Raw genomic sequence first — 25,577 nt, 5'->3', positions numbered from 1 at the left:
TTGATGAACAGTTTTTCCATCTGTGCAGAACTTTTGTTAAAATAACTGCAGCACATAAGTTGCCAAACCAAAAACATTATTTTTTTGTATTTCTGTTTAAACAAATAAAACTCAATACTTCCTGAGATGTTATGGAGCAGGTACTGTTTTAAAACTTTTGACTGAATCAGGCTAGCTGTTTCCCTCTGCTTCCAGTATTTAGGCTAAGCTAGGCAAGGCTAACCACCTTCTCACCCTAGCTTAATGTCTAATGCATTGAAAAGTGATATCAGTCTTCTTATGCAAATCTTGTGGAAACAAAGCCAATACGAGCCTATTTGTGGTGTCAAAGAAAATGTATCAACTCTTTACGGCTAGCTTTTCTCTCGTGAATGAAGCAACTGCATGATTTGCTATAATTGAATCTCAGATGAAACAAAGTAAACTGAGCCATATTTTCTTGTGACATGAAGAATTAAATCCTCAAATAGCATGCGGTTACCGCGGCCACCTGACATTGTGAAGTCAAAGAAACAGCTGCATAAAGTTAAATAGTATCTTGAGATTCCTCCAAAGACTGACTCATGATACCTCCAGACTAAAATACCTTCAGATTGTCTGTTTACAGGTTGACTGACTTCCTATAGAATGTAACAATGCTCGCACATGCACAGACGTGGGCATGAAAACAGGATGACACCTGACAACCTTGGAACAAAAATGTGTCTGTGACAAAAATATATCAATGTAGAGCAGAAGTGTAAACAGGATTTGACATTCATTTTAAATGAAAGAACTTGTTGTGATATAATGCTAATCGCCTTAGGCAACGATAAGCAGCTTTTTACTCATGGCCGGGGCACTTCCTATTTACCAGTTATGTCAAATATAGTTTTCGTCACCATAATACAGTTGGCGCAAGAGGAAAGGATTCATGGTTTGTCACGTCTAATTAATGACAGGAAGAAAGGGTCTGGATGTTAAATATATCCTGTTTGGGTCGGATGTCCAGGTGGTCCTACGTAACTAAAATCATATTACATCATCTCCCAGAAGCCTTATGGTCAGATTGTCCTCTCCATTCTTGTACATTTGCTCTTTCAATTTAGTGTTTAAAATATGTAATCAGTATCATGTCATTTAAAACAAGCATGATACACAGAAATGTTGCTCAGAAACTGTTGTTAATGAGATCCGTCAAAGTAATGGGCTCTCTGGCCTTCCATTTTCCCCTTAAAGGCCCCACTGTGGAAGAAACCAAAAGCTGCCCCTAAAATGATAAATAGGCATCATTAATGTTGGTCATCTGTTTACCTTTTACTTTGCAATCTGGGAAAATGAGGGGTCAAAAGCAGGAGTGGAAATGTGCTTACTTTGGCAGTCAGTTCCTAAGAGCAATCCGTTTGGTCTTCACAACATCAACAGACAACGCAGCCTGCAAGAGACGTACTCATGCAACCAGATGACCTCCCCTTAATCACAAAGTCTTATCAACAAAACCAATTCGAGAAGATGTTTGGTTGACATTTTGATCTTCATATTCCAGATCAGCTTTTAAACATCTTCATATTTTTGAAGAACATCCTTTTTTTCGTTGCTGATCATAGCAGGCGTTGCTATCTCAGTTTCTTTGAGGCAAAAGCCATTTTCCTTTGAAAAGGATTTAATTAAAGATACATTAATCAAACAGAAAGTGTCTCCATTTAATAAAGAATATTAAATCTTAGCAAGATTAATTTCTCTTTTCACACACAACAACATGAAGACACATGTTTGGCACTATCAGTGTGGTTTTAGCAAAAGCAATGAGGGCCTCAAGGTTTTTTCATGACCTGACAGCACAGGTGATCCCTCTTCTCCTGGGATATGCCTTCACTCCAACCGCGTTTGTTTGTCTTGTCAGCAATGGGTTTTCAGTCATCATATTAAGCCCTATCAGCTTGTGCACCTTTAAAAACACACATAGATCACTGGGTAGACAATGATAAGCTCTTTTTTTTAAATATATTTGTTACGAAACTTGAACATCTCTTGCACAACAAGAGTTATACTTTATTCTGGCTTACGGTCCATGTATAAATGTTACCTTCCAAAATTCTGAAAGCCTATGAGAAATATTGGTTGGTAGCTTAGGTTTCTGCAGCAATAAGGTGGATAAAACAGTACAAAGGGATAAAAGAGAAAAACGGTTCAGTCCAGTTCCCCGAAGAAGCACTGTTCACTATCCTTTAATTCTATCCTTGAATTTAGAAAATGCTTCCATCATACAATTTAGAAAAAGACTTCTCTTATACTGCCCAGCATAATTAGAGGAAATGTTTCCCAATCCATGCTTCTTTGCTCTCACTGATGCTCTGTCCAGGATGATGGTAATGGGGGGATGGTTTACTCTGCCTAAAGTGTCTGAGATGTTTAGAAACACCACACTCATGAGCGTGGTCTGTACAATAGCAGAAAGCAATGGTGCTATTCAGCACTGTTGAAGGAATGTGTGGAAGCCCACAAGGAATCCTTTCGTTCAAGGGTTTCTCCAAACACAGAAGTCTCACACTGAAGATTAACTCTATGTGTCAACACCAGTAATGGAATCTCCCTTTCTGTCTCTGCAAAAAGGCCTACTAAAGCCTCAGAGGAAAATCCCATACTGGAGGAGCCTGGGACAGCAATGAGTTGTCACAACTGCAAAACATCTCTAAATGTTTACCTTGCCTGAATAGCTCTCAAAGAAAGTCTTGAAAATAAGTCTGCACTCTATTTACCTGTGATATTGTCTAGAATTAAGAAAACAAGTATCAGTTTAGTGCCACAATCTCTGATACCCAATAATAAGAGCATCACATATATTGTCATTACACATTATATATAAGAGGCAAGACACAATTCTGATCAGTGAGCTTTGTGAGAGCAGATGAAGCAGAGCAGAGAGAACAGGGAAGGGGAGGAGATTTAAATGGCCAGCTGGTGAAAAAATAGTGTGGGGGCAATTAGAAGCAAGACCGGAGCGCAGAGCAGGACTAAAACTGTCGGTGCAACTTCACGCACGGGGCGGATCGTCACACGTTTTTTGGACTGAATAGACTGCTTCCTTTTTTTATTTCTTTTTGCAATGAAAACGTTTTGTCAAAACTGGCTGCCACATAATGCTGAAAGGTCGTTTTAGGACTTTTGCTCTGACCTGAGTTCGCCTATGTGGCCTTATTTATTGATAAACTCAATTCACTTGATCAGGTTACACGCGGCAGCACAGCTACGTGACTGCACTCATTCTCAGCATTAAACCAACCCGGAGTGGATGAGTAGGAAATTCCCCAGTCAGCATTTTCCCCCCTCTTTTTCTGAGTAGTGTGGCACTTTAGTTGGATTGTTTCATTGTCTGCACTGGGAAAGATCATCCCCTCTCCACTCGCAGACATCGCGAAATGAAACTCGGTCTCGTCATCCAGACTGCGGTGACGCTTTATCTGCTGCTCTCACCTGCACAGGTAAGTTACATTCAGTGACTATTGCTGCTAGGCAAGAAAGAAACAACTTAAAATGAGACTTACGACATATATTGTAGTACTTTATTTGGATTATACGGGTATGTTATTATTTCAGTTACAAACCATTAAGTGCTATGGAATATTAAACCACGTGCTTATTGTTATATATGTTAATATCTGTATAATTGAGTCAACTTCTGCTTGTTGATAATATTACATAATTGTGCTTTTAAGCCTTCGTACCGTTTTCATTGAGCACCCTGCTGATCCGCTCATTCATAAGATGGAACGTGACAAACTGCATCTCTCTGCAGCCTGTGACACATGATACAAAGTGACTCACCGTTGTGTCTGGTGAACCTCGCTAAGCTTATAATTACAGGCGAATCATACTTTTCACAGTCATGGATTCACTCGTGCATTTTTTTCCTTCCTTTTCTTCCTTTTCTTTTTTTCCTTCTGTGTAGATTTCCATCAAAGGAACACACTTTCTCAGAAATACCCCAACAAGCAATAATTAATACTTATTTAAATGGTATTACCTGCAGTCTTTGAACAGATCCTGGTGTTCAGACAAGCTGATTAACTTGAAAGTGTTGGCAATGCATCAGTTTGAAGAGGAAAGCAAGTTTCGGCTACTGTCTACACTTCCTCATCTTTCATCTGCACCTGCAGCTTTTCTTGCCTGTCTTGAATCATCTCAGCATACATGTGCATGTTTAATTTGTACTTGCAGTGCGAATAATCACACAAATACAGTACAGATGAACCAGTGTGTGTGTCTGTGTGTGTGTAAAACAAATGTATTGAAACTTAATTTCAGGCCAGTCATATCACTGTCAGGCTTGCAGGGAACTACAAAGATGTTCTGTTCTCTGTTGCCTGGCATTGCGCTTGAATCTTAAAATAAGAATGTGCCATAATAGAACAGAGTTGAAACTGGAGTGAGAATCACATTCAAAGGCCTGTGTAGAAACACTTGTTAGACGATGGGCCATTGGATAGCTGATCTGGTGCCAGCGTTCAGGCTCTTGAACCCATTCAGTCTCTGATTTCTTCCAAAGGTGGCTGAAGGCGGCTGCTAAATCTGATGGCTCTCATGTTTATTGTGAAACCAGGCCAGTTTTGTATCCATTCAGTTCTACTGTCACACTTCATACACTGCTGCTGCCAGTTGAACGAAATTACACAATTTGAGTTTCCCTTTTGCCAGGTTGAAGTCCACATTTAGACGTAGATGTGGAGTCAGGTCTCTCAAGGTTGGTAAAGCTCCATGTCCCACCAGATTCTCAGGCCGAGTCTTTACAGCTGTTGCTGAGCTGAGAGTGAGTGGGAGAGGCACGGGATCACCACATCTCTACTAATCCTCATAATCAGCTCATGGCCTGCTCTGTCAAAATAGGGGTGACAAAATCCAGGGCCCTCAACATGAAGCAAGTTGAACGGCCCCCTGCTGCTCAAAAGACTGACAGCAAATGTAAACCATTAAACTTTGAGATTTAACAAGCTTTCAGTTTATACTGTCTGTGAAGATCTGAGCTTGTTATTTTTAAAGTCTTGCTCTAAGCATTTAGTTGTTAATAAATGCTGAACAATGTCCTTGAAAAGGGAAAGGTAGCTCTGCTGTTCTGCTGAAGTGCAAAGTCCCACTAAAGATTTAGCCATAAAAAAGTGAAAGGAAACAAATATTTAATTTTTTTTGCAGACAAGCAATATTCATGCTTGCAGCTCTTTTCACGCCAGAGGGACAAAATGAGACTCATTTGGTGGTGTCGGTCCTGCCTGCTCCAACAGTAAACTGTTTAGCATACCAATCTGGAAACCAACATCGGCGGTATGGTTGGGAATGTTATTTATACACGTCTTCTTTGGATTCACTTGCCATAAAGTATGTATGCCTGTAATTCAAATAAGTATTTCTCATCGCTGTCACAGCTGGAGCTGCTGTCAGCAGCCTTGTGACTCATGCCGTCATTCATGTCCACTGAGTAGCCAAGAGGGAGGGTGGGGTTAACCTCATGTGCTTAATAATTCTGCTTTACTACCAGAGATTTACAGCAGAACCCTGTGTGTGTGTGTGTGTGTGTGTGTGTGTGTGTGTGTGTGTGTGTGTGTGTGTGTGTGTGTGTGTGTGTGTGTGTGTGTGTGTGTGTGTGTGTGTGTGTGTGTGTGTGTGTGTGTGTGTGTGTGTGTGTGTGTGTGTGTGTGTGTGTGTGTGTGTGTGTGTGTGTGTGTGTGTGTGTGTGTGTGTGTGTGTGTGTGTGATGTTTATCACAATACAACACAAATGTGTGCTTTGTGTCAGATGGGATGTATCCTCTTGACACTGTCCTGTCCCCATTAATGGCTCTTGGTGGAGGGTGGAAGCACCTGGGCTTCCCTTTGGAACAATGGTGGCCTCTCGGTCACTGAGTTACCAACGCAGTCCACCGGCTGTTTTGTTCCTCGACACTCTCTCCTGTTCGGTCTATTATTGGGACTTCCTGTGCACATTAACCACATACAGTATATGTACAGTGTGTGCCTCTGTGTGTGTGGATATCACAGTTACTGTCTCTACTTCATTCAGCAGATCAAAAGCAATGTTAGTAAGTCTGTCATACGTGTTGCCTCCTGCCCAGTTGGTATTTTTCCCCACTGTATTAATATGAATGGAATGGAATGGTCTGCGTACAGTACCTCCTCTGTATTTGCATGGTGGTGAGTGCAGGTAAAATCTTGCATCAACACAGCCAAACTTGATGGACATTAGTCATCATAACTTCCTGATATTATGAAACAGTTTGTATGTGTGTGCTACAAAATACTCATGTTATCTTTGAGCAAGAAAAGGAAAAAGAAGGAAGGCAGTGAGCACTCGCTTCAGCCCTTGCGTGTGTGTGTGTGTGTGTGTGTGTGTGTGTGTGTGTGTGTGTGTGTGTGTGTGTGTGTGTGTGTGTGTGTGTGTGTGTGTGTGTGTGTGTGTGTGTGTGTGTGTGTGTGTGTGTGTGTGTGTGTGTGTGTGTGTGTGTGTGTGTGTGTGTGTGTGTGTGTGTGTGTGTGTGTGTGTGTGTGAGAGAGAGAGGTCATGACGTTGCACAGGTGTTTCCTATATGCCAGCAGCAAAACACTATTTGAGTCTGACCATCTGCATAAGACTCACGTGTCTGTGTTTTTATTCGTGTTTGTTTTTCTTATAACTAGGTAGGTGTAGATGGCACAATGTCACATTTCAAGTAGTTACAATGAAGCATCTTCTGCAAATGGTTTTCCTAAAGCATAAACCGTATACATCAGGTTTACTTTAGGATTCAGTTTCTCAGAATCAAAGAGCAACATTTTTGGTCAGTTATCTTTTTGTCTTACTCATACACTTGCACATTTGTAGTTCAGCTGTAAGCATGCTGGGCCATGCAGTGGCAGTGACCTGCTGACTGATGGGGTTCTTATTTGTGGTATTTCTCTCTAGTTGTAATGTCTCGGCCCAAGGGAGGGCCACAATCGCAATCAGGAAATATGGATTTCTCCTTCCTCCTGCAGAGGAGGAGTAGCGGTGGCGCTCGGGGCAGCCGTCTACTCAGCAAGCTTTAATCTCCCATCTGGATGTAATTTACTGTGGTTTACACAGGGAGAACAGCGTTTACTGTAATAGAGACCACAATTACCACCGGTCAGCCTTATCTCAGGACCTGTGCCATGTGTGTGTGTATGTTTGCGGACAGAGTGCATGGTTTATAAACTGGTTGTGTGTGTTTGTGTGTGTGTCTTAAGGGGGACATTTGTGCATCCATTAATGGTCTTATACTGAGGAAATGGTTTTTATCTAAATCAACGTTTATATGGACTTTTACTCCGCCCCATCACCTTATTTCTGTGTTGTTTTTTTCAAAAACTAGACTCTTTCAAGCAAACATGAAAGTTGTAATGTTGCAAACTAACCACCAAATATTCAGAGTCTTTCAGCCAATGATTGCTACCGCTCTCATATTTGTGCATTTAATAAAGAAAAGAGCCAGTTTGCATAATATAAGAATAACAAAATGCCTGTAATATGTAATCAAAAACTGAGGTGCAAAAACAAAAATATTTTGTTTTTTTCTGGGCAATTTCTCAAGTCAGGCATATAACTTCAATAATATATATATCATGTAACTCTCAACAGGAAAGTATTTATACCAAAATGTCAAACTATTACTATGCTGTGTTTCCCTGCAGTTGAAATGCACTTTTAAGGTTCAGGGCTTATTTCAAAAATCATGCAGTTGCAGATTTGTGTGTTATCACCCCTTTGTGGCTTTGAATCTGTATGGCAGCTCAACTAAAAGTGTGTCTACTCTGTGGAATAACTCTGGACTTCAAAGGCTCCATTCACCCAAATAATATGAGAAACTATTTTGGCCTGTTTACCACATGTTCTGATGAAGTTTGTTGGTGTTTTGGCAGAGCTCAATGATCACAAGCCCTGACCTGACCACCCTAGAGACCCAGCTGGCTAGTGTCAGACCTGTAATAGCACCGCTGTAGTTGTAAATTCGCCCACTTCGTGTATACAAAACAGAACCTGCTTTCTTTTGTAGTGGTGGAGAATAGATATAGTGACCTGAAGGCCCCTTGAGAAGCCTGAGAATTAATGTTGCGGTCATGGTGTTGATGATGTGGAATCTGGTTCTTGATAAAGGATGGATGAGGACGCTCAGTGAGGCAGGGAGGCAGCTCTGTTTCTCACTCGTCTAGCCGTCTCTGTTTGTATTCACTCGTTCTGCTTAAGTGCTCTCTGTCCTGTGTGGTCTTGCGTTCAGAGTCAGGCTTCAGTCAGGCCAAAACCAGGACACACACAGTTTCAGCTGACATGTATGTTTTCAGAGACTTTCAGATGCTGTAGCTTCACTGATCAAGGTTACACCTGGGATGTTAACCAACTTGGCATTTTTTGCGGTTCTGTTTCTTTGCATGCATTCCGTAAATCACCAAATCTATTGCAGATTTAGTCAACAGAGATTACCAATCCATAAATCTACATCTCATCCGTTGTCTGTTTATCCACACTGCCACCCTCAATGAATAAAGTTATGTAAAGCAGTATAAATAATGGCATGATGCCCAGTCTAGCTGGAATCATTACTTACTTAAGTTAAGAAGGATTTAAAAAAAACTAAAAACTCCAAATTAAAGGGTACGGTAAATGGCACTCCAATCTTCAGTCAGTTTATCCGCTTGGAAGTTATCGATTTCAAAAACAAATGTTAAAGGAGGGTTGTTAGAGGATTACAAATATATAATCACTCACTAATACACAGCTGAAATATCAGTTTACACCTTTGTAATACCCCGTTACCAGTTGTGTTTATGGATATACATTTATTTTCTCAATTACTAAGGATTTGGAACTGTAATCCCACTCAAAGTACACCAAATATGGGGAAGTTCTTGTATAAGCTGCTTTTCAGCTGAAGTGTGCAAACTGTGAAAGAACTGAGGCAGACATTGTTGGTTTTATTGGATGGAAATGCAACACGCTCTAAACGGTTGGACATTGCTTCAGCCACAAGAGGTGTTTTCATGCAAGCATCACTATGTCAAACTGTTCAATCTTCACTTCTATGAAATAATTAATGAAACAAGTATTTTTTAATGCAATAAATGAATCAATTGTCCATTACCTCAATATACCTAGGTTACTAGAATACCCTACATTTTCTTTGAAAGAAAACCATGCTCATCTATACTGTTCTTTTTTTGGAATCCAAAGAAGTAGTCGATATTATTATTGCAGTCCAACTTATCCCATCTTTTGAGGCTCAAATGGCATAGACTTTTATGTGCATTTGATTTAGATATTTCTTTAACTTCATCTGTAAGTCGTCTCTGTTTTCTTTAGGAAACAAACTGGGAAATATGCTGGCTGCTATCCAGATCTTTCTGGCTAGTGTCCAGAGTACCTGCTGTGGAACTGGCCTTCACGGCCCCCTCCCCAGCTTGAACCTTAGTTTTGAAAAATCTTTTATGACCATTATTCTGGATCCCCATCATGTTTTGTTTTTGCTCCCTACGCATGTTGCCCTTCCTCTGACAGATGGAGTTAAGCAAAGAGGTTAAAGATGACGCAGTTCAGCTGTGTGGGAGTGGAGAGTAATGAGGCCCGGAGCCTCTGTGGCCTGACAGCAGGAGCCCAGGGACACAACAGGTCCTCTGATCTGACCCAGAGGACTGAGCAAACTCCCAGCCAGCAGCTTACAAACTTTCACTAGAGACTTCAGAAACATAGGATATTTTAAAGCGGCTTTGCAATCATTACCAACTGCAATAGATGATTTAATCTGACCTCTCTTGCTGAAAAATAACTGCCCCTCACTCTGCAACACAATCTGGGCACAAAATACACTGTGCAGATTAGCAGAAGGTCTCTGAGAAGCAGATGTTAAAGGCTGAAAACAACTTGTACATCTCTGAGACAGTGACCACAGTGGACTGGGGGATCATGACCCTGATTACGTATCCAACATGTTAATTATCCAATGAGAACAGATACTGGCACACAGCTTGTACTGAAAATATGAGATAATGACAATCTAGATATGCATTACGCCATTACCTTTTTCATATTCTAACTTGTATATATACTATTTATGGTTAATATTATTATTATGTTCAGAAGGCTACGCAATGTTACAGCATTTTGTATTTCTCTTACATTTTAAAATAAATCATCCAAAAGTTAAATAACCCACCGACTGATAATGAAAGTACGTTTTTGGCCGTAGCCTTCCCTCCGGACTTTTCAATGTTAATATACTGTATATCACATTGATTTACGATACAATGCAATATACCCGACAGCAGTGTGAACCGAAGTGTTCAATGAGTCTCTGCAGAGACGTCGTGTGAGCTGTCAGTTCATCTCCTGAGCTGTGCTTATAAAAAAATAACAACACAATGAAAGCAACTCATAAAGTACAATACTACTGCAAATATTATTATTGCACTTATTACTCAGCCAGTGATAATAATGAGGAACATATTGCACAATCCCTCCTTATATATATTCAATATATTGCACAATCCCTCCTTATATATATTCAATATATTGCACAATTGCGTATCATATGAAGCTATTGCAAAACCTTTGCAGCCTCAAGCAAACTTTAAAACAATTTTAGCGAGGTAAGCACCAAATAGTTTTTTAAATGGCTGAGTTATCTAACTCATTGAGTAAGGGCTTGATGAATTAAAAAAAAGTAATGGATCAGACGATATTCTCTGTGCTCGCCTGAGAATAGACTGCTCATACATTGACTGGAGGGACTAATTTCTCCACTCACCTTCATGTCAGACTGTATATACATCACATGCTGAGCAAGTTTACATGACAAATGTACAGAGAGAATACCAAACCATGCTAGCACCATAGCTGACTTTGCTCTTTCATTCAAAATGTAAAACCCAGTTTATGGGGCTAGTTTTTGTTTACTGCCCTGCCCAGCACTTATTGTTTGATGTAATACTAGAATCAAGGTATATCATTCGACTCAGTAAGGAAATCAAGCCTGCAAAACTTAGGGGGATATTTTTCCTCCTCTATAATGATAAAAATGAATCTCTTCCTTGTTTGTTGTCTTGTTGGATGAAATGTAAGTGTTTTTAAGCACTTTACAGCTGTTTTTTCTATTTACCAAAACCTATATGTTTTACATGCGATGCAGAGTAGCAGTATATCATTATAAACCCAGTGTAGGAGGGTTAATAGTCAGGTCAGGTCAATTATGTTTGTATTGCCATTCATCAGATACATATCATAGCACTTGACACCTAAATTATGAAAAGAATAAATGAAATGACAAACAGCAATGTTATGCAACAACTCCTTAAAAGATGTCATCATGAAATGAAGTGAAATAAACCTTGAGACCTAGAAAGCAATGATGATTCTGAGATGTATCATACAACTTTAAACACAGTTATTGATGTAAAGAGGTACTCCCTTCCCACAAGAGCTGAAATTCCTCACGGTCACCATAAATCACAAACAATAATTACTGTAAATGCACGAGGAGGAAGAAATGAGGAGGATATTCATGCAGCGTTTCATAATCTGGCAGTTTCTTATGGGCAGATCACTTCTCTCCTCTCAACTGCAGAAGGTGCCAAAGATGCTTCCTCACCATGTCAAGGCTTAACGGTCTTAACCCATGACCAAGGTCAGAAAATCCTCCCCACTTCGCCACATTCTGAACGGTAACCGAGCAGCCACAGCCAAGAAGCCCTTATGATGTGCAGCAATACAAAAAAAATAGAGAGTACAGATGAAATGCAAGTTAACTCCAAAAACAAAAAGGATTTATTTCATAAGCTTGGCATTACTAGAGAGGGTGAAAAAAAACTAAATATTAAAGTTACTTTTGAACAATAACTTAAACTGAACTGTGACTTTCCCATGCTTCGAATGAAGCAGACTCGGCTAGCTGAGCCCATATCCTGTGGTGTTGTTGTAAAGCCGACACACTTCAATGAACGCAACTCTATAGAGAACATGCTCTACTGTCACAGGAACAGCTGTACATTTAGCCAGACGACCAGCCACTCTGAACAACACAGGGAGGACTGAAGTGGTTTGACTGGAAGCCCTTGTGCATCTATTGATATGAAGTCTTCCGTACAGTACGTTCTGTTGCAGAGAGGACAGATGTGTCCCAAATATGAAGCCTTTCCCGCCACTTATCTATTGTGAAAGATACACCACAATCTCTGAAAGTTTTTCTGTGAGTGTCAAATAGTGGCAATGCATCATCATCATTATCATCGTCAAAGCAGGACGTTCCTCATTAATCACATTTTTTGGAGAAAAAGAGTGTAGCACTGCGCTGCGGCTGACAGACACTATCCTCACCCTCAAACTAATTTTAGTCCATAACAGGAAATATCTGTGTTTCAACAACAGACAGATGGTGTAAAAAAGCAGCCGTTATAGGAATCATTTGGGAAATGCCTTGTCTGTCTGTGTGTTATCATATGTCAACTTCTGGGCCTAGATTGTCATTTAATCAGAGCACAGAGTGTAACAGTATACATGTCACCAGGTGTGTGTGTGTGTGTGTGTGTGTGTGTGTGTGTGTGTGTGTGTGTGTGTGTGTGTGTGTGTGTGTGTGTGTGTGTGTGTGTGTGTGTGTGTGTGTGTGTGTGTGTGTGTGTGTGTGTGTGTGTGTGTGTGTGTGTGTGTGTGTGTGTGTGTGTGTGTCAAATGCAGCACCATTGATGAGGACAGATTGCGGAAGCAGGTTGTCTGTCGCCGGCTCTTCTGCTGGAGGGTATTTTATCCGACGTACGTTTCCCTTCCTGAGACGGAGTCAACTAGAGGTTTTGTGTTTTCCCAGGCGAATGAGAAATGCACTCTGTTTATCATCAACGATGGGAAAAATCAAGACAGAGGGGGAAACCATCAATAGGAAAATAAATAGAGAGATGAATCTTACACCACAGGAAACAGGTTTTGAACCTAAACAGTTGGGCAGACAGAGGAACGTGATATATATGAGAGACTGAATTTGCTGCCTGTCAGAAAGACTTTTCCCCTGCAGGAGGGAAAAGGGTGTGTGATCATCCCCTTTCTTTCACTGCAGTTCTAGCTGTAACCGCTAGAGAACAAAGAAAGTTGAGTGTCTGATGGTGGTGACACTGCTGGCTTGTGGTGTCTTTATGTACATGATATTTTGTATGGATTGCATTTTTAAAATTAAGGATATAACACTATAACATTGAGACACAGCAAACCTGAATGAATGATCAAAATGTGTTTCTTTTTTGCAGAGTCTTCCCCAGCCTATCATACAGAATACTACTGAAGGTAAGAATATCTCCTAGTTTTATCTCTGTAATATTTGTTGGGAAGTTTTTTCAATGCAATACTCTAAAGCAAGAGAGTCATATACATCATATCCATCACTTTTTTGTTGGTGTGTAATCTTGAAATCCCTTCGATATATTAATTAACATGATATCAAATTGAGCAACCGTGGGCACTGTTAAGCTCTTTCAGCTTGTTCTGTGCTAACCTGAGTTCAAACAGTAAACTAGTTTGTCCCACCATATTTGAAGGAACAATAGCATGATGCAAACCAAACAAATGGATGCCAGCGTTGAAAGAATACCTATAGATACTGTGTTTAGAGAATGGTATGTCGTGTTGGAACTCGCAGGGTTTGCTCCGCTGCTGACCTTCTCATATTCACTTCCCTCCTCAGGTCACTATAAATGAATGCTGCTTATAGAAAACAACATTGAATGTAGGAATTGCAGACAGATGACAAGGCAGAAAACTCTGGCACAAAATCTCAAATAAAAAGCAGACACAGAGAAGCGCGAGGAGCTGCAATTGGCTAGTAATGTGGCCTTTTGCGCTGTACAACATTATAGTTATTGGCCTCATCTTCCTACCGTACATGCTTCCCCAGTCCTCTCCTCCCAGACTGTCTGCTTTTATAAACAGCTGTTGTGTTGTCAGGCTCCATTGGGTGACCCCAAGGTTCACTGCTATCCCTGTGGTGCCTGCAGGGCGGCCTAGCTCCAGCTCCAGCCGAGTTCTGTTCATGACCGTGTTTCCAATGTTTGTTTTCTCTTGCTTCTCTGTTTGTTCGGCAGTAGTCATCCCTGTTCCTCCCTCCCACCAGACTGCGCAACTGGGACACTTTCACACATATACTCCCACAGGAAAGCGTACTGTACATTACACAAACATTTTGACTTCAAAATGAAAACAGTATATACACTGGCGTATTGCAACTGGTTTTATATTGCTGTTGGATTACTGAGGTAATTACTGTGTGTGAAACAGTGCAGTTTCATTCAAGATGAAATAGGGTTTTCTGGCAGTTTTAATTAAGCTTCTCATGCACAAACTCAAATAAATTGGATATTGATTGCACTGTGCACTGTGAATAGAAGCAAGACGGATAGAAACATGAACATAAAATATAAATAATGTGTCTCTTGTGGCAAAAATGGTAAAATGGTTTATGCTCAGCCTCCCACTCTCATCCGTAGTGCTGATGTTCCAAGAAGTGTGGGGTCGCAGCTTCTGCCGGACCATTGAAAAGCTGGTGGAGGTGGTGCAAGAGTACCCTACAGAGGTGGAGCACATCTACAGCCCCGCCTGTGTGCCGCTTGTGAGGTGTGCAGGTTGCTGCGGGGATGAAAACCTGGAGTGCCATCCCACCCTCACCACAAACGTCACTATGCAGGTAATACAAGCAGGGCATGGTGCTATATAATCATTCTTGTTAAACTTCAGTGATCCATGATTGTATGAACATCACTGTTCATTTCATTTGTTAATCTTAAATGATTTTATCCTTCAGCTGTTGAAAATCAGGCCGTCAGAGCCGGGTCAAGAATATGTTGAGATGACGTTTGTGGAGCATCAGACATGTGAATGTAGGTAAGAAAACAAGTCATTATTTGTGACATCAAATATTCATAAGTACGCAAACACTACAATGTTAGCATTAAAAAAAACCTTGTCTACAAGAAATGTCATTCTGCTAATTACAGCCAAGTAGTGCCATGAGTTACTTTTTTTAATCACCAAAAATATTTGTTCAAACAAATAAGTAGCACATATAGAACTTAAATGTCATTTTCTAGGAGACAAGGTTTTTAATACTAACAATAATTATCAAAGAATTGCAGGTGGATATTTATTTCTGACCTATTGATTTGTTTTCAGAGTCAAGAAACCTGTTGTGACAATTGAAAGGTAAGAACACAAATGTTTTTTCTACAGAATCAGTTTCGAGATTTTTTAAAAGAATAATATTTTTCCATTTGAGAGAATTGAGGCTTGTTGGTAATTTTGTTCACATTGCAGGAAAAGGCAAAGAGGACGAGGAAGGAAGAGAAAAGAGAGAAAAAAAACAAAAGACTGTGACAGGTGATGGCTCATTAAAATAAATTCATAGAACCGCTAACTTTAAATTAACTGCATTAAAATGCCTTATTCTTTCTTGTGTTTTTTTTCAGGTGCCAGAACCCTCGCAGATAACTGCAGTGGCCACCCAACCCCATTTGCAGTGTGGCTCACTGTTTATTTCTAACTCAGTGACAACATCCAGAGTCTCCCTCGTTTATCTATCAATACTGTCTGAACCCAGAGACTCTAACAGCTGGGTTGTTTTGCTGACAAGCCATCCTGACAATGGCAAGAGTTTTTTTAATGACAAGCTTCAGTCGGAAGTGTCTTATGATTGGGGAAACACTGCTGTCACACAACGGACACAATGGACATCCCTGGGAGCCAGTGCAATGTAGAACCAAACAGACAATATTTTATTTTAAACTAGTTATTACTGTTATTGTAATTTGGTCTTTTTTGGGGGGGTATTTGAAGTTGGTAACATTTGTTTAAATTCTATATTTATTGATACAGCTGAATATAATTTGACTATCAACAATCTTTGGTTCAAACATTATCCATGACGCCTTGACTTGTCATAGCAGCATATTATGTTGGACTGTGAAGCTGCTTTGTACAGGAGATAATGAAATGTCTCCCTCTAGTGTTAATTGAAAACTGAAAGGTTATTTCTTTCTGTCAATTTTTCTAACAAAATTGGATTGGCTAGATCTTACCTATCATGAATGGAGATAACTTTACTGCTGCCCCTAAAACTTATCTTGAATTGTAAGTGTTTTACAGTCAATTCGGAAAAACAATATTTATCAAAATAATCTCAAATCTGAAACCTGCCCACAAAAGATTGTGGATTAATGGTTGGCTTGCATTTACGCGGACGGTTGGGGGGGGGCGCTGTTCAATTAAAATATGTCATTTATTTTGGACTACTATTATGGCCGCATCTGTGAACAAAAATGTGGAAAGGCTAGAGCATATTATATATAAACAGGATGGGGGCCAAAATCAAAATATTTTGATGCTCTCCACATTGGCTTTACATAAATTTGGCATGGTGGTGCCCAAAAAGGCTTTGGTGCTGCACCCAGGCCAAATACTTACTGCAGTAAGGAAGAGATCAATTGAAGTATGTAAAACAATGCCCTTTGTATTTTTTGTTTATGTACTTGCTACACAAAGAAAGTCTATATGAAAATGTACAAAGTAACATTTCTACTGTGTGAGTATTTTTATCTCATTGAAATATTTATTTTGTAATTAAATTGTTATGATTGTGGGTTTGGGTGGTGTGATTTATTTTATTAAATACAGACTCACCGTACCAATGACTAATAGTAAGTAAAATCAATTGCTTTTATTGTCATGAAGCTTTTTTACACTCATCACAAATAATAGTCAACTAGGTGAGTACATTCGTTGGCCAGAGTTCAAGAGAGCTCGACCCCATAAATATTGTGACGTTTTTGAATTTTTTTTTAGCAAAAAGGTTCACAGTGTGGAGATCGTAATGAAACGCAGAAACTATCCTTTTGTATTATAACCACGAGGATACACTGGATGTGTGTATGGTAGTAGTACACTGTATAACCATGAAGTTATTAAATACTTTTCACAATAAAATATTATTTAAAAAACATATTTCTCTAAAGTTTTTGGTGTAGTAGGCTACAGTATTTAGCAGGAGACCATTGTGTGGAGCAGTTTTGGTATAGCATCACACTCTGTGACAGTTAAATAATTGAACAAGAGTAGCCGTTGGTGGATGTGGACAAGGCATTACATGTTTCATATTTACTTTTACTTCTCTGGTCAACGTCTCTGATCAACTTCCTAACGAAACGAGACTTGAGTCCAGAAGATGGCGGTAATGCAACACTGAAGATGCCAGCTAACGTCAAGCCACAAAGAAGAAGTAGAAGAAGCAGAGAACAGAGTCGAGTACTATAAATGATTATAGCTAATCGTGGACACGTCTGTAAACAGGTATCGCTCGTCAAGCAAAGGGCGTATTGGGAAGGTTTGAAAAAAGAATGCTTTTCTCAAAATAACTAATTGACAGTGTCGTGATGCGCAGGTTGCTAAGCTGCAGCTATGGTAGCTAGCGTTACCGAGCTAACTAAACTCACAATGCATATGTTCCATTAGAAACAGTGTTGTTAACTTACTACTAGTAGCTACATCGTACATGTAAAGTAAATATTTCCCTGTGTAAACAACAAGAACCAACCCAGTTGCTGCAAGTTATAAACATGCCGTTCAGACCAGTTTAAACTATTTACTGTCAGCATTGACGTCTCCGTTAACTTAGTATGAGCAATTTCATGAAATGTTGAAAAGGAGAGTAACTCTGGAAACTGTCTGTATGTGGTTGACAAGTATTAAGTATTTTTACCTGTTTAATGTAAACACATACCTATTTGCAGGCGTTTGCTTTAGCTTTTCTCTGTAAATGTTGTCTACAATATTTTACATTTTAATACTTTGATGTTTAACACAACAGAACACACACTTAGTATTTACAGAAGGGCTATTGTATTGCCTTGCAATTGGTCTACCTGAAACTGATGTTGCACACTGACTCAACTCAAGTTATTTTTAGATATTTAATGTAAGCAGCACATAATGAATAATTCATCCAGTGAAATGTCCTCCAAAACAGAGTTGGAATTATTCCTTGCCATTAAGACATTTATTGTATTATTAAAAAGTAATGGAGTGGAATAATACACAACCAGTTTTATATTTTAAGATGAGTGTGTCCCTTCAATTTTAAGCCTCGGTCGGGTTCCGTACTTGTTGTTAACCAAACTTTAGTCTTGTCTTTATTACCTGAACTCCGATCTTGTCAGTAACTTTCTAACTCTCTACCTTTCCATAAAAGACCAGCATGAGCAGTTTTAGTAGACCCGACAGACACAAGACACCATCATTCACCAGGGCAACACACCTTGGAGCATCCAAGTCTGACCTGGAGAGAGATTCAGGCTTCTCAGGTTTGAAAACAATCGCTAATAATACACCAAGCTTGTCCAAATGTCTGTTTTTGACAGGGTAGTGCTGTTAGTATAGTATATTTTTAAAACTATATTTGTGTAATTAGCATTTCCATGATTTAGATTAATTAAGACCTTGTAATTAACAAGGTCAACCCTACGAAAATGTAGGGATTTAGGTCATGTTGAAAATCCTTTTATTCTTTGCACCATTAAGGCTAACTTGGATTTGGTTAAGCCCTCATTCTCATCTTTGTGGTATTTTTTTCCAGGCGATCAAGAACGGCTTATCTACATCTGCCAATGTTTTCATAGTACTAATTTTTGGCCCCAGGTGTATTGCACAATAAATGAACAGACTAATATGCTAGTCTCCTCCTTTTCAGATGCCAGCTCCGAGTACCTCAGCACAGTTGATCTGACTGACTCCAAAGAAGCAAGAAGGCATGGGACGATTGTCAACCAGGACGCGACAGGTCCGCAGGTGGCTGTGATGGGAGGCTCCTATGCTGGATTGTCTCCACTAATCATCATGAGTAACTTTGTCTTAAACCAGGTAAATAACAGTAGCAACATATGTCTTGTTTTGTGAGTGCAATGCGTGTAATTTGACTGTTATTTAAATGGAAAATGGTTAAATTGCATTTTTTTGAATTTTTGTTCATTAAATATGTGCTCCTTGTATATAATCAGTACTGTATTATTGGTATTATACTATAGCTCATAGCATGATATTTAAAGTTTTTTTTTTATCTAGTCATCTCCAATGGCTCTAGCAGAAAATCAGTGGGGCTTTCCTTCTGCCTTGGAAGCGATGCCTCAGTCACAGGTGGTTCTTCTCCAACCCATGGTACCAAATGGTAACAGCAGCAGCAACAGCTCCTCAAACACTGGCTCTGAAAATATTGAAAAAGCAAAAAGCTACCTGCCCATTCTGAAGTCATATCCAAGAATTGCCCCCCACCCAGTGGCAGTGCACACCAGTAGATTAGGATCCTCCAAGGTGAGGGTAAGTTCAACATCCGGATATGAGAAGCGGCAGAGGAGGCAACACCATTGCAACAAGCTCCACAGTTCTCCCATCCCACAGCCAGCACCGATGACTACAATCAAACCCATCTCACACTTTGAAGCAGCAAACGACCAATCAAAGCCAGCCGAGGGTCAAGAGTCTCTATCCCTGCTGACAGGGACCGGCTCCCTGCTCCCCTACACAGATGAATTCAGGACCGATACTGACAGTAACAGAATCGATGTGGACCAGGAAGACGCACTGTCATTGGACAGTAACAAACTGAAGCGTTTCAGCAATACCTACAACATTCTCAACAAATCTGGCTTGCTGGGGATCACCCTGCGCACAAAGCAGCTGATGAAGGAGAATAAGCGCACCCAATGCCAGCTGCAGCAGCTTCAGGCGCAGACGGCTCTCCTGCTGGAGACTCTTGGCAGCAGGGACCCGCAGCTCTGGACTAAACTGCTGCTCTCTGTGCAGCTCACAGACGAGGAGCAAAGTGGGGATAAAGCTCAGGGAGTCCTGGCGTAATACATATCGCAGAACATGAACAGCAGCTCTCTATTAGGGGGTCACAAAGTGAAAACCTGAAGTCAAATATTTAAGATGAAAGCTGTCTTTGGGTAATATACTGTCACTGCAGTATACCATTTAAATTAAACAAAAATCAATAAACAATACCTAATGTGTTTGTCCAAACAGAACAGTCATCTTAACATTTAGAACTACTGATCTGATTTGGAGCTGAAGCACAAATAAATACAAAGGTAAACCGAGTTGAGAAGCATGCCTGCATTTCATACCCTTGCCTATAATGACATTTCTTTCAAATATAGCAAGTATAACTTGCTATATGGCTATGGCTTTTATATGTTTTAACTCTTAAATGCCTAAAATGCATGTATAGATCACATGTAAGAGAACATGGGGTCAAACCATAATACTTGCCCTGAATGTGATTTCTGTAGAGAAAATATTAGCATCATTTTAAACCCTGTGTGGATACATGTGGCCTGTATTTCAATTTCCTTTTAATGAGATCTTCAATGAAGAATGATGGTCCATTTTTCCAAGTCAACTTCTTTTGTTTTTTAAATTGAAGTGAAAAAGCAGAGGCCTCCTTTTGTAAGAAAGTGTACATACCATCAGCTTGTATTCTCAAACAGCTGGATAGCTCGTAGTGAGAGTTCAGGGCGCTGGAAAAACCATAACATTTTTGTTACTTGGTGTTATAATATTTATTTGTAGAAAGGTTTCTGATCAATACTATTGTCTGTGTGTATACTTTAAAAAAAACAAGCACATTAGCATTTTAACTCAAGATTTCTACTTCAATTGTTAAGCAATTCCATTTTTTGAAATATGTCTTTTAAGAACTAAGTAGGAATTTGCAAAAACTAAAACTAGCAGGTGAAGTGCAGTAGCAATATATCCTTGCTTTACTTTGCATATGTTGCTGCCATTTTCATTCCTGCTGCTTAAGCTTGCATATAATTGAAACAACATGGTTTCATATTACTGACTCTTGCACTTTAATTATAAGATTACTGACAACTTTTTAGATGCACTTATTCCTAAAAGATTATTCTGTCTGCTTCTGATGAAGCGATGTTAATATAAATGTTTATCCGGATTCCTGTGCCTTTTTGAATGTAATCATGTTTGCACTTTATATCCTTGCTTGAGGAGGTTAGGGTGTAAGCTTATAAAATACTTAAGCTTATAGAATACTTATAGGTATCCAAAGAATTCATACTCTTCTCTAAAACAATGAATCAAACCCTGGAAAGGTGATGCACTAAGATTTGATGTATAAAGAATTGCATGAAGACAACTTGAGTGTTCGATTGTACCATTTTAAACATTAAATCAAGGTTTATTATTGTATTGTTTATTTTAGTAACGTGCTACTATATCAATGTTTTTCTTCACATGTACAGTTGTAAGTCTAAGAAATAATAGTGTAATGGGAAGAGTGTTCTTTTTCTTTTCTGTCACAAATGTCACAATAATGGCTGTCCTAAAACTCTGATAAAAAACTGTTGAAAGACCATTTACTCTTAGTCAATGTGTTCACTCTGAATTTGTAGTTTTTACAAAGAAACAACAGCTGCTCCATGTGATCTGAATACTTTTATTGGTATCACAGTAATATACAAAATAGCTCTAAAAAGTATATTTATTGTATTCCGAATCTCCTTTGACAGGATGTGGAATATGTCACAAGCTGTAGTAGCAACATAACAGTTGAAAGTCCTTAATAGTTTTATACAGAGGGCCCTATCATAAGCAGTGTAGTGAATACCTCATCTTTGGGGTCATCTGTAAGCCTATATGGCACATTGTGAATAATACCCTGGATAATAATATGGTAGTCATCTTCACATTTGCCCTACTCATTCTGAAGAAGGAGTACATCACTGTACTTTCTGAGTCACATTCATCTGAGTAAAAATCGGGCTCAACAAGTGAGGGTTTATTTTCAGCACAATGGTGGCAAGCCCGGCAGTTTATGCTTTACTCACATACTGTAGTTTCCTTGTCTGCTAGCCCTTAACGTCAAAGAAAATGATTGTTGTGAAAACTACTGTAAATTTCCTGAATGGCACATCGTAGCATCCTAATCTACAAGGAAGTGTGGAAAAACAACACACTTGATTGGTAATCTCAGAGCACCGCGTGGCGCATGGCATTGAAATCAATAGCATGATATCCAAATGGGAAGATGTAAATGCATGCACCTATGCAAAGCCATCTAAAACTACTGGAAGTAGTGACCAACTTATTAGTCTTAATATTGCCTTGTCAAAAGCTACCTAAAGTATACACTTACACTATGCACTAACTCAAATGTTTCACATCAATATATGGCTCCTGTCCTTAAAGGAATGTGTGCTAACAGCTTACTATTTCACAAACTACTTTAAAGGTCATAAGTATCCATTTATATTCAAAATCAATCACCACATGGATCCCAAAAAAGAATTTCTGCAAATTGTGCGGCTTGTGACCTATTAGGAGCTTTTGATATGACGTTCGGTTTTCACTCAGTCTTGCTTATATTGATCTGTGTCTTCAGCGCAAGTCTCCACAGTCTGCACAGGCAGGATAAGGCCAAGGATCCAGCGGGTACCAAACACATCCTTAAGGTTGCTTCTCCAGGGGCTGCGGTTCTCCACCAGCTGCCCCCTCTGCATCTGACACCAGGTCTGCCCCCGGGCCACCAGCAGCACCTGCTGGCAACAGAAGCCTGCACAGACCAGTCCGATGCCCAGCCACACATAGAGCATCAGCACCAGAAACAACTGCAATCCTGAGACTGTTCCTATGGGGGAGATTTAGGTAGAGAATATGTCATTGTCAGGCAATGTTCTTAATATTCATGAACAGTGATAAATAAACTGTACATTAACATTAAATGACTATGTGTTTAGTTTGTTTGTTTTTCAGCAGGATTACAGAAAAACCACGATCCTAATTCCTTTTTTCTGATTCACTTTGTGGAAGGACGTAGCATGGGCCAAGGAAGAATCCAATACATTTTCAAGGGAATCCAAATAACACGGCACCTTCACAAATATATATATTTTTTTCTTAACATTGTGAGAGAGGCTTAGCAGAGATATGACTTAGAGTGTCTTTCTACTTGTTATTGTCAACCGTTAGTCTTTTGGAGAACCAACCCTATAATGGTGGATGTAACTAACAGTTATTTGTTTGGTTGCCCCCATTCAAAATGGTCTAGAAACACCATTGTTTTCAGGTAGTCAACCTGAATCTTGAAGTATTAGCTGTAATTGCATATATTAAACAACTCACCTGTGAAGAAGTAACCAGTAGAGAGGGGGAGGAGAGTAAGGAAGGTCAGCGGGTTCTCAAAGGAGATGGAGTACTCCACTGTTAGAAAGGCCACACCAAGAACCAACGAGTACAAACAAGCGCATGACGTGTAGATGCAGAACATGATGAAGTAGCGCATGTTTTTGTTGCCAATGCAGTTCCCAGTGAAAAAGCAGTGGTGATCCCTCTTGAGGATAACCTTCTTACACAGTTTACAGAAGTGGCGACCGTTGAGGAGGTAGTGTGCGTCGACTTTGTCCGAGCAATGTGCGGAACACACAGGAACCACAGTCTCATTGGCGCTTTCCGCAGGAAATGTAATAGTCATTATGTAATTTCCCAGTGCGTTGAACATCAAGAAAAGGAAAACAACTGTGTGAAGAGTTGTAGACCCCGTCAGGGATGTGTCGGTGTTTGGGAAGATTGTTGGGATGAAGAAGCAGAAGTGCAAAATGAAGGTGACTGCTGTAGCCATGAAGAAGTAGGCAGGTGCTACAGCATTAAGGAGCCTCAGTTTCAACATCCTGGTGAACATATCTGTGAGAGAGTAAAGACAGAGAAGCAGACAGTTATCAAAAAGTCAACTGCTAGAAGCTCTGTGGGGCGATTATGTTGCAGTAATACAATGTTTTCTGTCTTGTTTAGGTAAAAGGAAAAAACCTGCTCTATACTGTAGACTAATTCACAATTGAAGGCTATTGACCCTGACAACTATAAGAAATAAAATCTAAAATATATATTCCTTTATACTTTTCCAAGTGCAAATCATTTAAAAATGTCAATTGGCTTATTTTATAATATAGTAAAACAAAACTAATCTTATGTTCTTATCATGGCTTTCACAGATTACTAAATTTGATTGGAAATACAAAAATAACCGATGACACTTTACTTGAAGCATATTGTTGAAAGTAGCACATCCTAGATCATTTAAAAAACGGTGTGATCTGGCTCCTCCTTTAATAAGGACAATGTCAGTGTGCTGCTGAGAAAGAAAAAAACTAATTTCTCTGCAAAGTAGGGTCTAGGGACATTAGGGACATCTAAGGGGCCATTGAGAATACCAAGAATATCTCAGTCTTTTCTCTGTGATCTCCTAACCTACAGGACTAACAGAATCACAGAAAACAAAAACAAAGAAAAGAAGGAAGGAGTGAGCTCCCACACAGTAAACCTAAACATGACTCTTCATGCTTTGAAAACACTAATTAGGCCGATGGATGCCCTAGATAAGCATACACAGCAGCAACAATGAAGGACTATCGCAGTTTCCTTTGCTCCGTGTTTGTTGTTTTCTTCAGAAATGATGTTTTCAATCTTTTATTTCCCATATCGACGCAGTTAAGGCTATGATGGTGTCCAGGCTTCCTACCTGCAGATGTGAGGGAGCGGAGGAGCTGTCCTTTCAGCACCGCGGAGCCTCGGCTCACAGCTCCGCACGTTCATTCAAACGCACTGAAGGTGTTGTTGAGCCACATCGACGTCCTTCTTTCATTATTGAAATGTCTGCTTCTTTTTTTTAGCGCCACCTGTTGGTGTGGATGCATCTGTGTTTTACCTGGTCTACTTTTCCTGCCTTATAACTGGCTGGATAATTCAATCAGACCCAATTTTAATATTATAAGTCATTTAAGAAACAACATTTCCCTTTTTCTGTGAAAGCATTTGACAAAACTCTTCACCTAGTCTATATATTAACCACTCATGGACATGTGTAGACATCATGTTTTCAAATTTGACTTTTATTTTTGACAGTGTGAAGAAGATATTCAGGTATTTTAATCAAGTATAATAGACATTTTAAAAATACCTCATAATAGGGAAAAGTGTGCCAAATTCGTAAAATAATTCCAAATAAATATAATTAATTGTAGAAAAAGATACATATTATTGTTATGTATTTCAATATTATGTTGCATCATGCTGTATTAAGTGTTTCTTCTTATGCTTGGCTAATTTAATCTAAGATAAGCTACCAGTTAAAAAAAACTACCGTGGTTTAGTCTTCCTGGGCTAAGTTTAGGACAATGCACAAAAGACATGTTTCCAGTAGGTGGCAATGCATCCTCAATCATTTTACCTTCAAATATGAGTGCTGTCTGATGAGCATTATACATTTAGTTTATTTTAATTTTACTCAGCAACCTGAACAAATCCACACTTGCCTTACCTTTTTTGTCTCATCGCCTTAATCAGTCTTCTGGCATCTTTCAGTAAAATACATAATAATCCTTTAATCACTAGCAAAGAAATAGTTCATAATATAACAGATCATTATATAATAATCGGTTGGTAAATCCTAAAATTGGAATTGGCCTCAATCACGATATCGCAGTAATAGCATTACATGACGCTCCCTTAGCATCCTTAGAGGCAGGTGTTTAATT

General features: G+C 39.4%; 3 protein-coding genes across 4 annotated transcripts; 2 read left to right on the top strand and 1 right to left on the bottom strand.

Moving 5' to 3' along the window:
* Positions 1-2,922: 2,922 nt before the first annotated feature.
* pgfb (placental growth factor b) lies at positions 2,923-16,618 on the top strand. Its single transcript, XM_063909744.1, has 7 exons — positions 2,923-3,461; positions 13,242-13,278; positions 14,475-14,671; positions 14,789-14,868; positions 15,157-15,186; positions 15,298-15,360; positions 15,450-16,618. The coding sequence occupies exons 1-7, from the start codon at positions 3,399-3,401 to the stop codon at positions 15,469-15,471; spliced, it is 492 nt and encodes a 163-aa protein (XP_063765814.1). The 5' UTR covers positions 2,923-3,398; the 3' UTR covers positions 15,472-16,618.
* A 540-nt stretch (positions 16,619-17,158) lies between these two features.
* Positions 17,159-21,407, top strand: cipca (CLOCK-interacting pacemaker a). 2 transcript variants are annotated; one of them, XM_063909654.1, is made up of 4 exons: positions 17,159-17,325; positions 18,224-18,335; positions 18,722-18,891; positions 19,093-21,407. In XM_063909654.1, exons 1-4 carry the CDS (start codon positions 17,290-17,292, stop codon positions 19,879-19,881), a joined length of 1,107 nt encoding a protein of 368 aa, XP_063765724.1. In that variant the 5' UTR covers positions 17,159-17,289; the 3' UTR covers positions 19,882-21,407. The 2 variants fall into 2 exon arrangements, with proteins under 2 accessions (XP_063765724.1, XP_063765725.1); XM_063909655.1 differs by having other exon boundaries at positions 17,212-17,359.
* A 95-nt stretch (positions 21,408-21,502) lies between these two features.
* Positions 21,503-24,646, bottom strand: zdhhc22 (zinc finger DHHC-type palmitoyltransferase 22). Its single transcript, XM_063909656.1, has 3 exons — positions 24,563-24,646; positions 23,170-23,727; positions 21,503-22,675 (listed from the first exon to the last, which is right to left on the bottom strand). The coding sequence occupies exons 2-3, from the start codon at positions 23,723-23,725 to the stop codon at positions 22,398-22,400; spliced, it is 834 nt and encodes a 277-aa protein (XP_063765726.1). The 5' UTR covers positions 23,726-23,727; positions 24,563-24,646; the 3' UTR covers positions 21,503-22,397.
* Positions 24,647-25,577: the final 931 nt, after the last annotated feature.

The sequence above is a fragment of the Eleginops maclovinus genome, chromosome 19, assembly GCF_036324505.1.
Source record: "Eleginops maclovinus isolate JMC-PN-2008 ecotype Puerto Natales chromosome 19, JC_Emac_rtc_rv5, whole genome shotgun sequence".
Classification (NCBI taxonomy): Eukaryota; Metazoa; Chordata; class Actinopteri; order Perciformes; family Eleginopidae; genus Eleginops; species Eleginops maclovinus.
Note: the sequence above shows the minus strand (reverse complement) of the source record. Positions and strands in the feature narration are given on the sequence as shown.

Coding starts and splice junctions, on each gene's coding strand:
- pgfb (XM_063909744.1), top strand. CDS start 3,399: ATGAAACTCGGTCTCGTCATCCAGACTGCGGTGACGCTTTATCTGCTG. Junction 14,869..15,156: donor CATCAGACATGTGAATGTAG/GTAAGAAAACAA, acceptor ATTTGTTTTCAG/AGTCAAGAAACCTGTTGTGA. Junction 15,187..15,297: donor CCTGTTGTGACAATTGAAAG/GTAAGAACACAA, acceptor TTCACATTGCAG/GAAAAGGCAAAGAGGACGAG.
- zdhhc22 (XM_063909656.1), bottom strand. CDS start 23,725: ATGTTCACCAGGATGTTGAAACTGAGGCTCCTTAATGCTGTAGCACCT. Junction 22,676..23,169: donor TACTGGTTACTTCTTCACAG/GTGAGTTGTTTA, acceptor TCTCCCCCATAG/GAACAGTCTCAGGATTGCAG.
- cipca (XM_063909654.1), top strand. CDS start 17,290: ATGATTATAGCTAATCGTGGACACGTCTGTAAACAG. Junction 17,326..18,223: donor GTGGACACGTCTGTAAACAG/GTATCGCTCGTC, acceptor TTTCCATAAAAG/ACCAGCATGAGCAGTTTTAG. Junction 18,336..18,721: donor GAGAGATTCAGGCTTCTCAG/GTTTGAAAACAA, acceptor CCTCCTTTTCAG/ATGCCAGCTCCGAGTACCTC.